The sequence below is a fragment of the Somniosus microcephalus genome, chromosome 5 (genome assembly GCF_052327205.1).
Source record: "Somniosus microcephalus isolate GS21.2 chromosome 5, FLI_Smic_1.0, whole genome shotgun sequence".
Lineage (NCBI taxonomy): Eukaryota > Metazoa > Chordata > Chondrichthyes > Squaliformes > Somniosidae > Somniosus > Somniosus microcephalus.
The window spans coordinates 77,501,048-77,516,378 of record NC_140991.1 but is presented as its reverse complement, the minus strand read 5'-3'; the positions used below and the strand labels follow the sequence as shown (position 1 = coordinate 77,516,378).

The 15,331-nt window shown below is 45.4% G+C and overlaps 1 protein-coding gene across 2 annotated transcripts in view; it reads left to right on the top strand.

Annotated features, from left to right (window-relative positions):
- The first annotated feature begins 2,185 nt into the window (after window positions 1-2,185).
- The window catches only part of LOC147117128 (zinc transporter ZIP12-like), a 135,776-nt gene continuing 122,630 nt past the window's right edge, over window positions 2,186-15,331 (top strand). For both annotated transcript variants that reach the window (XM_085987852.1, XM_085987851.1), the window contains exons 1-2: window positions 2,186-2,315; window positions 6,158-6,481. In XM_085987852.1, coding sequence (XP_085843978.1) covers window positions 6,221-6,481 — 261 coding nt within the window. In that variant the 5' untranslated portion in view covers window positions 2,186-2,315; window positions 6,158-6,220. The remainder of the gene's footprint in view (window positions 2,316-6,157; window positions 6,482-15,331) is intronic.

The following is a 15,331-nucleotide window of genomic DNA, read 5'->3' as shown; positions in this document are numbered from 1 at the left end:
AGGGGATGGCCAACACATGGCGACTCACTGTTGCCAGCATTCTCATCCAGAAGAGAACAGCTGTCAGTATGCCAGGGGACAGTGATGTGTGGATCCAGAGTGGTGATTCCACCCACGTTAAGGGAGAGAGTGCTAAATGAGCTACATGATGGTCATCTGGGAGGGGTGAAAATGAAAAGCCTTGCTAGGGCTTATGTGTGGTGGCCGGGAATCGATCAACAAATCGAAGAACTAACGAAGAGCTGCTTAGGATGCCAGAAGGTCCAAAATGCACCACCACATGCCCCTCTACACCCATGGGACTGGCCCTCCTCTCCATGGCAACGGGTGCACATTGATTTCGCTGGTGCATTCATGGACTCAATGTTCTTAATAGCAGTGGATGCTCATTCAAAGTGGCCTGAGGTGATAAAGATGTCTTCAACCACTACAGAGAAAATGATTGCAGTCCTACGGACCATATTTGCCAGAAACGGTTTGCCAGAGCAGATCTGCTCTGATAATGGACCACAGTTTGTGTCCGACGAGTTCCAAAAATTCATGAAAAGGAATGGGGTAAGGCATTACACATCTGCCCCGTATCATCCAGCCACCAATGGATTGGCTGAGAGGTTCGTACAAACCTTTAAGAAGGCGATAAAGGCCATGTGCGACGAAGAAATTCCACTACAGCATAAGATGGACAATTTCTTATTAGCCTACCGAAACGCGACACATGCAGTTACCAACCAGACCCCGGCCATGATGTTCTTTAATCGAAGGTTGAGATCTCGTCTGGACTTGCTCAGACCAAATGTGCGAAGAAATGTTGAGGACAAATTGATAAATTGACCCTTAGTGTTAGGGGGATTAAATACGTGGGGTTACGGGGATAGGGTGGGATATGTGTTGGTGTAGGGGTTACGGGGATCGGGTGGGATATGTGTCGGTGCAGGCTCGATGGGCCGAAATGGCCTCTATCTGCATTGTGGTGTTTCTGTGATTCTGTGATCAATGAGAAGTCGACAAGGAGCTTCAATGTAGGGCAACTAGTCTTGGCCCGTGACTATCGAACAGAGAAGTGGCAACCCGGAACGATATATACAAGGCAGGGGCCATTAATGTACACAGTGGATGTCGGGGAGAACATTGTGAGACGCCACGTCGATCAGATCTTAGCATCACAGGAACGCGTCAACCCCATGTCTCAAGTACCTGGGGATGAACCCGACATACCGGTAGCCTCTACTTCAGACCCAGTAGCAGTGGAACCCGATGAACTACCCGATGAAAAGGGGTCAGAATTGCCTCTGCACCAAGAACAAGAACCTCTGGAAAGGCGCTATCCCGAAAGGGTCAGGAAGCCGCCCCAAAGACTGAATCTATAAATGGACTTTTGTTATTTAATGTACATGTAAAAATGTAATTGTTATTTGAATATTAAGGGGGTTATTATTGATCTAAAAGGGGAGGAATTGTAGTGTATGTGCCTTTAAGTCAGAACTACTTTTACAGCTCCTGTATACTGTAGTACCGGCAGTGACCACATAAGCTTTGCGCATGCCTCTGTACCCCAGTCTAGAGATTACCCTCCTCCAGTAAAGACCTGTTATTTGTTACTGTACAGCATCCGTGTGATTATTTATCCACTGAACCACGGATCTAACACTACCCAAGATGGGCAGTAGCCAAAGTGCCAGTGTAAATAGGGTAGTAAATAACACACCATTTTAAGCTGCCAGTGCCCCTTTTATGCCAGGTGGAGGCATTGAAAATCAGCCCCTTTATCCGCATAGTGCAGATGACATTGAGAATGAACCATGTGAAAGAATCACAGGTGTTAGCTCTCTTCCAGCCCTTCAGTGCACTACTACTGTACCCCCAAATAAGACTTTTTTTCTAATTTTGTGCCTGCACAGAAAAAATGTTCGATTTTGATGAAGAGCTTTATGTTTAAGAAACAGACAGTTAGGACAAAGAATTAACATTTAAATACCAAGATGCATATTTGTGCACTGTGCACACAATAAGTTACAGATGATTAAGTATTCCTAAAGTGATCTGCAAAGATATTGATGAGAAAATAACTGACCATCAGAATCCCATTCTTACCACTTCTCCCTCCCACACCCCCTCCCCCTCCCACACACACACACATATACTGAAGTACTGGCAATACAGAAATAAATCCAAGTGTCTCCATGGCAACCAGAACACTTTGAGTAGTGGCTGCTAATCCCTCAACTGTTATCCAATTCTCACTAATAAGAACGAAGGCTAAGGAAGACATTAAAGCTCTTAGATCGGAAGAAGAAATCTGTACATTCAGTTAAAAGGTAAAAAGATCTTATGATGTATAATCAATTGACCGATGAATTACTAACAATGTTAAAGTGGCGTATTTAGGTCAAAGCTTCAGGGGGCACCAGATCATTGCCTCACAAAGCGGTCTGTCTTTCCCTGTCTCTATCTTTTTGTTTCCTCAGTCTTTTCTTCCTATATATTCATTTGACTCTCTTTCACTCTACGTTTCTTGTTTGCCTTGCTTCGGTTTACTCATGTTTTCTTTCTCTAACACGGGCTTATTGAGCTTCTCTATGAATTGCTTGTTTTCCTCATGTTTTCGCAGCCCCCACACACGCTAGACATTGATGCACTACAACTGAAATCGTTGCAAACATATTCAAAAATGGACTAAATAAATTTGTGTGTGGTATTCAATTGTTCTTTTAAAGGAACTACAGCATTACATATGGAAGGGAACTGCAAGTTGGTTCCTGACTTTCAATTTGGAACAGCCTTCACTGATTACAGAAATGCTACATAGCTGCCCAGTGCCCAGCTACAACTGGACTGGTGGGGTAGGAAAGCAAAGGAAAAAAACAAGATAATGCAACAAAGAACAAATAAAGGGAATAGAAGAGCCAGAAAATCAACGAGGAAGTGGAAAAAACCACTCCTTTATTAATTATTGCATTGTCTCCACTCAGACCCTTGATGTAAGATTGCACACAGTATTGGCCCAGAAATTCGAGTCGGGGGCTTGCCGCGCGTGTAAGCCCCCGATCTGCACTTACCCGACGCGCCGGCCGTTGAGCTTCAGGGACACCTGGAATTGCTGTTTTAAAATGTTGACTCCCGGGCAGCGTCTGACGTCACGCCGCCCAGGAGTGCAGCCAGCGCGAAGCCTGTAGCGCGCTGTGCAACTGAGACACGCCCCTTGAGGTCTCAGTTTAACAGGACACGCCCCCAATGTTTCTGCCAAGCTGCTAAGCATTTTTACATGCAAAGCAGCAGTTTAAATAGGTTTTTGGAAGTTTTTTGAAGCTTTTGGTAACTTTTATAAACTTTTAAAAACGTTTACATTATTTTGAAGAATCTGAAGTAGTTTTAAACAGAATTAAAGCAATTTAAAGACTTTTAAAAGCCCTAAAAGAATTTTTTTAATTCCATTTATTTATTTAGCAATGTCGTCGTCATACGTGTCTTCACACTGTTCCCTTTGGGGAACTGTATGAAGTGGTGGAAGGATTTATGGCCATGATTAATGCTCATTCCGTGACCGTAACCATCTTTGAACCAGCCATTAGGGCGGTTAGTCCTATGGCGGGAGGGTTTTACGGGCTCCCACAAGCTATACAAGGAGGGGGGGCCACCCACACCCACGGACGCAAATATCCCACTGGATGTCAACCCAGAATTTAGAGCCGGAGCTCCGACTCCACTTGCCGGGACTGTCTGGAGCGGGGTTCGAAACCCTACCCTGATCTGGCCCAGCGGCGGGGATCCTACCGCTATGCCAAAGGCCCAATCCGATTAGCAACGTGAAATGGCTGGAATGAGCACAATTCACAGCATTAAAAGAACTCACAATTGAACTGATGATGACCTCAGCAATCTCCTCAAGGAGGTGGAGGCGCAGCACCTGCTCATCATTGGTAATGAGAAGTCAAAGGCGCCGCAAAAAGGGCAGATGATAGCTTGGTCTTTCAAGTGGCAGCATAGGGCTCCAGTCACGGGGAGGGAAAAGGCGCAGGAAACGTATGGGTGTCACCTTTTGTGCGGAGTGGGCCTTTTGCGTAGCAGTAAGCATCCCCGCCGCTGGGCCAGAAGGAGTAGGGTTTCGAACCCCACTCCAGACAGTCCCGGCAAGTGGAGTCGGAGCTCCAACTATAAATTCTGGGTGGACATCCAGCGGGATACTTGCGTCCGTGGGTGTGGGTGGCCCCCCCCCCTCAGATGGGTTGTGGGAGCCCGTAAAACCCTCACGCCATAGGACTAACCACCCTAATGGCTGGTTCAAAGATGGTTACGGTCACGGAATGAGCGTTAATCACGGCCATAAATCCTTCCACCACTTCATACAGTTCCCGAAAGGGAACAGTGTGAGGATACGTATGACGATGACCTCTTGCGCAATGCACCTCCTTGGACCCTCAGTCGCAGATGCGAGGGGGCAAATCGTGCAATTGTTAAATTTTTCATTTTATTGACATGTAAAATGTTGGCCCAGTAATTCCCTTCCAAATGCGCGAGTACGGTCGGGGTACTTACGCGTCTGGCCGGAGGAAATGCCGGTTTTCAGCATGCACAGCGCATGCGGGGAAAACCGGCATTTCCTGTCCTCTGAACGAAGGGGTTCAGAGGCAGAACGCGTGCGCAGTAAAATTCGCCGCTTTCATTCATGCTTTCAGTGAGGTCAAGTCCTTACAACTTACACATGAAAAAAGCATGGGTACAATTGCTCCAGAGGCTGCGGAGGAAGATATTTCTTATCGTGGAGCTTCTGAAAGTATGTATGTCTGTATATATTCCTTTGCGTGTTATGTATATATTCCTTTACTTATGTGTATGAATGTATTATTTAATTATGACTTTCAGAGAAAGTAACTTATTGGAAAATCATAATTAAAAACATACATTCATACACATAAGTAAAGGAATATGAAACATACATACATATACGTAAAGGAATATATGCGGACATACATACATAATTACTTATTACTGATGAAAAGTTTCTTTCTTAAAAGTGCTGGAAATGTTACATTACTCATTTTAGAACACTCATTTTCACATTCCATTCACACAGCCACAATTGCTCCTTCTACCTACCGTTCTGAAAACCCGTTTAAAAAAAAAAATTTAAACTTTAAAACTTACTTAAAATTTCTTAAAATAACTTCCCTCCCTTTCCCAAACAAAAATATTGCCTTTCAGAAGCTCCACGATAAAATATATCTTCCTCCGCAGCCTTGGAACAACTTTACACATGCTTTTTTCAAGTGTAACTTGTAAGGACTTACCCTCACTGAATCCATGAATGAAATCGACGAAGTTCACTGCGCAAGCGCTGCCTGTGCAGTCGCATGCGCTGTGCCTATGAGCCCCTTCGTTCCGAGGACTGGAAATGCCGGCGTTCCCCGCATGCGCTGTGCATGCTGAACGCCGGCATTTCCAACGGCCAGATGCGTGAGTACCCAGACCGCACTCACGCATTTGGTCACGAATTTCTGGCCCATTATGTATCAAGAAATAACTGAAGTTTTTCATCAATGCTATGGAATTGTTTGCCCTCAGTAGAAAAGTAATTACAGCAGCAATAAAAAAATTATTTTGGAATGACATCATCTAAATAACTGGGTTTTGTTGTCAATCAGCTATGATGCAGTGAACACTTTCAACCTGAATTATACATGGAGATTGGGATCTGAGTAGTTCCAATTTGAATACTTGGCATAATGATGCAAAACAACATGCAGTATTAATAAAAAGCAGGATAAAAGCCACGGGCCATCAAATTTAATAAGAAGTATTAGATCAATAGTTTCATATTTGATTCAAGACAATCTGATTTAATAAGAAATGAAATATCACCACCATCTTCTTGTAATTATTTCAATATTTGCTGAAGGTAAATTTTATGCCAGAAAATGAGATATCAGATCTGAACAGTCAAAGACCTCACATTAGGAGGGAACACCCTCAAAACATTTATAGATCCAAAAGTACATATCAAGTGAAACATTTTCTATTGTGCAATAAATGGAGTCTACAAGGCAAACTTGTTAAACTTTAATGGATAGAGCAGGTGAACAGCAGCTTGGCCATCAAAGTAATTACACTTCATTTTAGCTTTTGCTTAGCTGCCTTAAGTGAAGATTTCCCCTTTCTCTAGATCTGAGAACTGCATGAGGAGAAAGATAGCCAAGAAAGAGAAATAAGAAGAGAAAGGAAGAATATGCTGCCCTGGAGATTGCCTTTTGTTGTCTGGATGATCTATGCCAGCACAATGAGCATTTACATCATCAAAGGACAGGCCAACGAGCACAGCCAGACTGATCATCACACACATGAGTACCTGAGGGAATTTCTACATACTTCATCTCTGAATGACTACACTGCATTTCCCAAGAATCAAACAAGCTCTCTGATTCAAAAGTTATGGGATCGAGTACAGTGCACAGAAAGAATAGCTAGCACGAAGGACCAATGTGACAAGGTGGGTTTATATCTTAAACTTTTCCAATTCTCAGAAGAACAATTAGCTACAGCAAACTTTGTGTAATTTGGCAGTCAGGTCGATAACGTAGAAGAAAGCAACAAGCTGAAAAATGTGTCAACTTGGCTGAGTGGCAGTCCTTCTCCTGCTGAGACTGTGGGGTGGAAGTCGCATTAGGCCCGTTTGTGAGCCTGAGAAGTGCGTCACACACAGAGCGCACCCCAACCGGGAAGCCCGAGGCAGGTCTGGAACTGGGCCTCAGGCCTCATTGACATTATGTGGGCGAGCTGCCCATGCCTGTCACACCTCCACAGGCAGCTCTCCCATTTTAAAAAGGTGAATGTTGGGCTGCTTGCCTTGCCAGCTGCAGCCCAAAGGAGGGGATGTGAAGTGGCAATGGGGGAAGTGGGAGTGGGGGGTTATCGGCATATTGTGGAGTTGGGGGAGTACTCCTGCTCCTCCTGGCTCCACAGAAACATTAAAAAACCTCACCTCTTGTTGGTGGCCACTGTTTATGCCACAGTGGCTGTTGAAGAATCCAGAGCGGAGCAGACCCCAGCTCCCAATTTCCCAGAGGGGGCATAAAACAGGTGAAATGAGGTCCAATTTTCTACCCCTGTGGGTTCAAGCCCCATTCCAAGATTTGAACATGTCGTCCAGACTGCCACTTCAATGCAGTTGTTCAGGTTGATTTAAAAGATCCCACAGCACTTTTTTGAAGAAGAGTAGGGAGTTCTCCTGATGTTCTGGCCAATGTTCTTCTCTTAACCAGCACCACCAAAACTGAGTAACAAGTCATTCACCTCATTGCTGTGTGTATGAAACACAGTGACTATACTTCAAAAGTAACTCACTGGCTGTGAAACACTTTGGGGCACCCTGAGAATGTGAAAAGCACGATATACCTCAAACCTTTCTTTTTAAATGCAGGATGAAAGAAGGAAGCTTCCTTTGTTGCAATTTTCCTTTTCAAAATTTGTGCCTGTAGGTTAAATATATTGAAACTCTTTTTTAAAGTGACATTAAACATATTCTATACATACAACTAACAATAAGGTTGCTGCAAAGATTCATACCTGTATTTACTAGGTTGAAATAGTAAACAGCTACATTTTCTCCTCCAGTTTAAATTTATTATAGAAGTACACACAAGCCAACTGGCGAGCAAAACCAGTTTTGGTACTTCTATTTTTACCATAAACGTCTTAATAGAAATGAGCCAAGAAAAAAGCTCGCTTGTTAAGGAGTGTTGAGGGCTCATTAAATGCCAATCTGCATAGAATATTCCAGAATTGCATAGCCAGGGCTAATAAAGCAAGTTTAGCTACGTACTCACACACACACCTGTGAACTAGTGATGTAAAAGAAGAGCAAGATGTCAGCACTTCCCCACAGCACTGGCTGAAGTGAAGAGTATAGCAGAGTTTTCATCAGCACAGAATAAGCTCATTAATAACCATCAGCAACACGTGAACCAAAACAGCCAGTGGAACCTATGTGGGAGGGTCTCATTGCACAAAACCTCTACTTTAGTTTAGTTTGCATTTCGATATTGTCAAAGCCTATCGTACATATTTACAGTTATGGAACTGCTAGCTGCTTTACCTGTTTAGCCATGCTTTACAACTGCCTCAGGTCAGTTTGCTGTAGTTTAGAACAAATTAAGCTTCTTTTCAGCACATTGTAAGAATGATAGCCTACAGCATTTATTTCAAATATCAAAACTGTATTTACTGAATGAATAGCTATTATGTTGAGAGCACACGATGTTCCAGTCTATGTGGTGCCCAGTATATGTGAGATTCCAGTATGTGGCATTCCAGTGTATGTGAGAGTCCAGTGCATGTGATGTTCCAGGGTATGTGGGATCTCAGTGCATGTGGGATTCTCACACATGTGATGTTCTAGTGTATGTAAGATTGCAGTGTATGCAAAATTCTAGTCATAGTCATAGAGCTCGATTTTGCAATTAAGGGTGGGCTGGGGGCGTGTCAGGTGGTCGTTGTGCCAGGATCCCGACTCCGATGTGAAGTGGGACAAAAGTGCGATTTTGCCCTAATTGGGCACTTGATTTCCAACGTGTGGGAACCCCCGGTCCAATGAGTCTTTTCTTACAGAAAGTCACCTCCGATGACATCATCAATGCTGCTGGATTTAAGGCCTGCAAGCAGCCTTGCTTCTTTTTCAGCCTTTAAACTTTATGCCCATTGTTCTGAGCGCTTCCTTCACCAATTATGTTCACCAGTAGACCAAAGCGTGCTCCAAGATTTGATGAGGCCTCCCTCCAAGCTCTGGTGGAGGGAGCAAGAGCAAATAAGGAGGTGCTCTTCCCTTCCTCAGGGAGGAAACAGCCTCCCCAGCACACTAAGGCTTTGTGGCTGCAAGTGGCCCATGAGGTAAACACAATTTCTATGTGCAGCAGAACCTGGCTGCAGTGCGGGAAGAGGTTTCATGACCTTCTCTGCACAGGAAAAGTGAGTATGACATTCCCAACAGCCTCAATCTGATCCCCATCGCCTCTCCTCACCAGCACTGTGCTTTGCCAACCTCCTCCTCCATATCCCACTTTACCCTTACATCCCTGCACCCTAATCCATTCCCTCTCTCTCTATGGTCACATTCACTTAACTATTCAACCATGGAGCCCTCACACTCCCTATCACTGTGACCCAATGACAACAACTTACAACACCCAGGGAGGGCCCTTTGTCTCCTTCTAAGCATCTATGCTATGGATTCTCCACTCACTCCTTCATTCTCACTCAAACTCCACTTGTGTCCCTCATTGCAGGAAAAGTGAGCCCACAATAAGAGGGAAAGAGTGACGACAGGAGGAGGGCCACCCTCAGTAGCACAGCTCACCCCTGGGAGGAGGCGGCCCTGGAGATCACCGGAGTGGAGGACGATTCGCAAGTGGGGAACGGACAGATGGGTGCATCACAGCAAGCTGGTGACAGAATAGTTTAGCATCTTTCTCATTGACATTGCATGAGTGACTGATAATGATTTTGATGCTCTAATACATTGACTTATGATCATCTGCACAATTCAATATGCATACAACCTTTACCTCACATCTCTAACTCTTTCCTTTACTCCCCCACAGGACCATCTAGAGCCCCCGTCCCCACTGTCCAGGAGGAGCAGCCCGAGCCTCAAGACTCCTCAGAGGAAGCTGCAAACTCTGAGGGTGCAGCGTCAGCAGAATTCAGCGCACCCAGCACCAGCGCAGACACTCACACTTCGGTGAGACCTTCATGAGATAGAGTAGTGTTGTCACCTGGTGTATCACAGATCACAAGCGAGCAGCAGCAGATGGTGGAGACAGGGACAGCAGTGGAGAGTCCTCGTCGGAGGGCGCAGGACTCTGCCAGCTCAGCTCAGTTGCATGTCGACCCTGTGCCTCTGGGTCCATCCAGAAGGGGAGCGGTGCTGGAACTCTAGGAACAGGTGCAGGAGTCTCTGGCAGGTTTTGTCTCCAGGGTCGCTGCGAGTGTGGAACGAATGGAGAATATTATGTCCGTGTATAATTGAGACATGGACTGCAGGAGTTGATTAAAACAAGTCTTTACTGAATGGAGACAACCTGGAAACTGAAACTACAGAAGCCTGCTAGGGCCTTTTATACAGGGGTGGTCACTGCCGGTACTGCAGTCTGAGACCAGTTATTCCCTTAAAGGTACATACACAACAATTCCTCCCCTTTTAGATAAACAGTACATAACATTCATTTAACAACTAAATAATAACTAATTACAATTACAATTACGGTTGCTAGATACATTGGTTGAAGTTAAGCAATTATGAGTTCAGTCTTTGAGGAGGCTTCCTGATTCTGTCTGGATAACGCCTCTTTGGGATATCAGGTTCTTCTGGCAAGGTTGAGTCGGGATCAATGTCGTTGTTTGGTTCGTCTGCTTCCAATATCACCGATTCTGCGGTAGATGCAATTGGTACTTCGGTTTCATCGCCAGGTGTATCAGATCGTGGTGTGGAGTTGACGTTTTCCAGTGACTCTAGAATCTGGTCAGCATGGCGTCTTACAATGCTCTCTCCAATGTCCACGGTATACATTAGAGGTCCTTGCCGTGTACAGATCGTTCCTGGCTGCCATTTCTCTGTGCGGTAGTCCCGGGCCAAAACTGGTTGACCTATCTTAAAACTCCTGGTCGTCCTTTCATTCATATTCTGAAACTGCCTGTTCTCCACATCTCTTCTGACGTTTGGCTTAACCAAATCCAAGCGGCATCGTAGTCTTCGATTGAAGAACATCATGGCTGGAGTTTGGTTGGTAACCGCATGTGTCGCATTCCGGTAGGCAAACAAGAAGTTATCCACCTTGTGTTGTAGGGGTATATCTTCATTATACATTGCCTTGATAGCCTTCTTGAATGTTTGAACAAACCTCTCGGCCAATCCATTAGTGGCTGGATGATATGGGGCGGATGTGTAATGCTTAACACCATTGTTCTTTAAGAACCTCCGGAACTCTTCAGACACAAACTGTGGTCCATTGTCAGAGCAAATCTGTTCAGGCAGTCCATTCCTGGCGAATATGGTCCGTAAGACTGTGATAGTTTTTTCTGTGGTGGTTGAGGACATTTTTATTACCTCTGGCCACTTTGAATGTGCATCCACCGCAATTAAAAACATCGAGTCCATAAAGGGACCAGCAAACTCAATGTGCACCCTTTGCCATGGAGATGAGGGCCACTCCCATGGATGTAGAGGGGCTTGTGGTGGGGCGTTTTGGACCTTCTGGCATCCTGTACAGCTCTTGGTCATCTCTTCGATTTCTCTATCGATTCCCGGCCACCACACAAACGCTCTGGCTAAGTTCTTCATTTTTACCCCTCCCAGATGACCCTCATGAAGCTCATTGAGCACTCTATACTTCAATTTGGGTGGAATTACTACTCTGGATCCACACATCAAGGTTCCTCTGCACACTGACAGCTGTTCTCTTCTCGGCGAGAATGCTGGCAGCAGTGGTTCGCCATGTGCTGGCCATCCCTTCACCGTTAAATCATAGACCCTGGAGAGTGTCGGGTCATTTCGTGTTTCCTTTTCTGTTAAGTCCGTGAATGATTGAGACACGGACCAGCAGGAGTGAAAACAAACAAGTCTTTACTGGTGGAAGTCAATAGTGAAAACTAACAAACAGAGGCTCTGTAGCGCCTTTTATACAGGGTGGTCACTGCCGGAACTGCAGTCTGAGACCAGTTATTCTCTTAAAGGTACATTCCTCCCCTTTTAGATAAACAGTACATAACATTCATTTAACAACTAAATGATAACTAATTACAATCACAATTACTGTTGCTAGATACATTGGTTAAGTTTAAGCAATTATAAGTTCAGTCTTTGAGGAGGCTTCCTGATTCTGTCTGGATAACGCCTCGTTGGGGTATCAGGTTATTCTGGCAATGTTGCGTCGGGATCAATGTCTTTGTTTGGTTCATCTGCTTCCAATATTACCGGTTCTGCGGTAGCTGCAATTGGAACGTCAATTTCATTACCAGATGTATCAGGTCGTGGTGTGGAGTTGACGTTTCCCAGTGACTCTAGAATCTGGTCAGCATGGCGTCTTACAATGCTCTCCCCAACGTCCACGGTGTACATGAGAGGTTCTTGTCGTGTACAAATCGTTCCTGGCTGCCATTTCTCAGTGCGGTAGTCCCGGGCCAAAACTGGTTGACCTATCTTAAAACTCCTGGTCGGCCTTTCATTCATATTCTGAAACTGCCTGTTCTCCACATCTCTTCGGACTTTTGGCTTAACCAAATCCAAGCGGCATCGTAGTCTTCGATTGAAGAACATCATGGCTGGAGTTTGGTTGGTAACCGCATGTGTCGCATTCCGGTAGGCAAACAGGAAGTTGTCCACCTTGTGTTGTAGGGGTATATCTTCATTACACATTGCCTTGATAGCCTTCTTGAATGTTTGGACAAACCTCTCGGCCAATCCATTAGTGGCTGGATGATATGGGGCAGATGTGTAATGCTTAACGCCATTGTTCTTTAAGAACCCCCGGAACTCTTCAGACACAAACTGTGGTCCATTGTCAGAGCAAATCTGTTCAGGCAGCCCATTCCTGGCGAATATGGTTCGCAAAACTGTGATAGTTTTTTCCGTGGTGGTTGAGGACATTTTTATTACCTCTGGCCACTTGAATGTGCATCCACCGCAATTAAAAACATCGAGTCCATGAAGGGACCAGCAAAATCAATGTGCACCCATTGCCATGGAGATGAGGGCCACTCCCATGGATGCAGAGGAGCTTGTGGTGGTGCGTTTTGGACCTTCTGGCATCCTGCACAGCTCTTGGTCATCTCTTCAATTTCTCTATCAATTCCCGGCCACCACACAAACGCTCTGGCTAAGTTCTTAATTTTTACCCCACCCAGATGACCCTCATGAAGCTCATTGAGTACTCTATCCGTCAACTTAGGTGGAATTACTACTCTGGGTCCACACATCAAGGTTCCTCTGCACACTGACAGCTGTTCTCTTCTCGGCGAGAATGCTGGCAGCAGTGGTTCGCCATGTGTTGGCCATCCCTTCACCGTTAAATCATAGACCCGTGATAGTGTCGGGTCATTCCGTGTTTCCTTTGCTATGTTTGCATTCGTCACAGGGAGACATTCGACTATGGTCGAGTGGAATAACTCCATTGGATCCACTGCAAGGTCTTCTTCTTCCACCGTCGGCAACGGTAGGCGTGACAATCCATCAGCATTTCCATGCTGTTTAGTTCCTTTGTACTCGATGTCATATTGGTGTGCCCCTAGGAAAAGGGACCATCTCTGCAGCCGTTGTGCCGTCATTATCGGTACGCCCTTCTGAGGGTTGAAAATGGAGACAAGAGGTTGATGATCGGTTAGTAGAGTAAATTTTTGACCGTGCAGATAGTGATTGAACTTCTTCACACCCCACACTAGGCTGAGGGCCTCTCTGTCAATCTGGGCGTAGTTACGCTCGGCAGAAGTTAACGAGCGTGACGCAAAAGCTATCGGCCTCTCTAAACCATCAAGGAATTTATGTGACAGTACTGCCCCAATGCCGTAGGGAGACGCATCACACGCCCGCCTGATTGGCAGTGCTGGGTTGTAGTGAGCCAATACTTCCCTTGAAGTGATTAAGTCCTTACTCTTCTGAAAAGCACGCTTACAATCATCGTTCCATTTCCATGCTACCCCCGTTCATAGCAGGGCATTCAGTGGGTGCAGAATTGTCGACAAATTCGGCAAAAACTTATGATAGTAATTCACCAACCTGAGGAATGACCTCAGTTGCGGCACATTTTCAGGCGCTGGGGCCTTAACAACCGCTTCAATTTTGTCAGGGGACTTATGTAACCCCTCTTCATCAATCACGTGGCCACAATATGATATCTGTTTCTTAAAAAATTCACACTTGGGGCGGTTGGCTCGCAGCCCATGTTCCCATAGTCTAGTGAGCACCTGTTCTAGGTTGTTAAGGTGTTCACTGTCATCTTCACCTGTCACAAGGATGTCGTCCAAGTAACACTGAGTCCCCGGAATCCCTTGCAGGACTTGTTCCATTGCTCTTTGCCATATCGCCGGAGCTGATGCTACTCCGAATACCAATCGATGATACTGGTAAAGACCTTTGTGAGTGTTTATCATGAGATACTTCCTAGAGGACTCTTCAACCTCCATCTGCAAATATGCTTGTGCTAGGTCAATTTTTGTAAAACGCTTCCCTCCAGACAGTGAGGCGAAGATGTCTTCTATCCTTGGAAGAGGACATTGTACTGTGTGAAGGACAGGGTTCACCGTCACCTTGAAATCCCCACAGATGCGAATCTTCCTTGGCTCTCCGGACTTATTGCTTAACGTTTTCTTCATGACAGGAACGATGGGTGTCGCCCACTCGCTCCAGTCGACCTTAGACAACACGCCCGCCTTCTCCAGATTCTCCAGCTCTGCCTTGACGGCTGGGCGAATTGCATATGATACCGGTCTTGCTTTGAAAAACTTGGGAACTGCATTCTCTTCTATTTTTATCGAGGCGGTTACGCCTTTAAGCGTGCCCAGTTCTTGTTGAAATACCTCTTTGGCGTTAGCTAAGATTGTTGACAATCGTCCAGGAGTGACGTCTTCATCTTTTTTACCGTCCACCGTCATTGCATGAATGGAATGCCAATCTAAGTTTATCTTCCTGATCCATTCACATCCCAATAACGGTGGTCCACCATTTGGCAGTATGTAGAGATACAATTTCCATATTTTCGTGCCATTGTATTCGACAGGCACCCTTATTTTTCCTCTGGGGTATACTTTTTGCCCCGTATACGTCGTCAAGATGATGGATGTCTCTCTCAAGGGTATGTGTGAAAATAGCCGCTCGTAGTCTCGTCGATTCATGGCGGTTAGCGCTGATCCTGTATCCAATTCCATTTTAACCTGGGACCCTGCTATCGTGAGGGTGACCCAAATGGTTCGGTGATCCTCTTTTGCGATTACATTGTGAAGTTTGAGACAGCTTAGTCTCCTGTTTCCGGATTCACTATCGCTCATCTGGTCTTCGGAACTACTGTCCGTCATCTTTTGTACTTTCTTGTACGGTTCCTTAGTAGCCTTTTTGTTGTCGCTGGTCTTCTTCCCAGACCTGCAAACTCGTGCAATGTGTCCAATCTTCCCGCATTGTCTGCATATTTTGTCTTTGGACCAGCAGTCCTTCTGGTCATGGTTAGTTCTGCCGCAGCGATAACATTTTGCAAATCCCCGTGTCATTTTGTGGGTGCCGTATTCCTGTGGTTTTTGTTGAATTTCTGCAGCTCCCCTGGCTGCTGCTTCATACGATACTGCCACGCTGAAAGCCTTA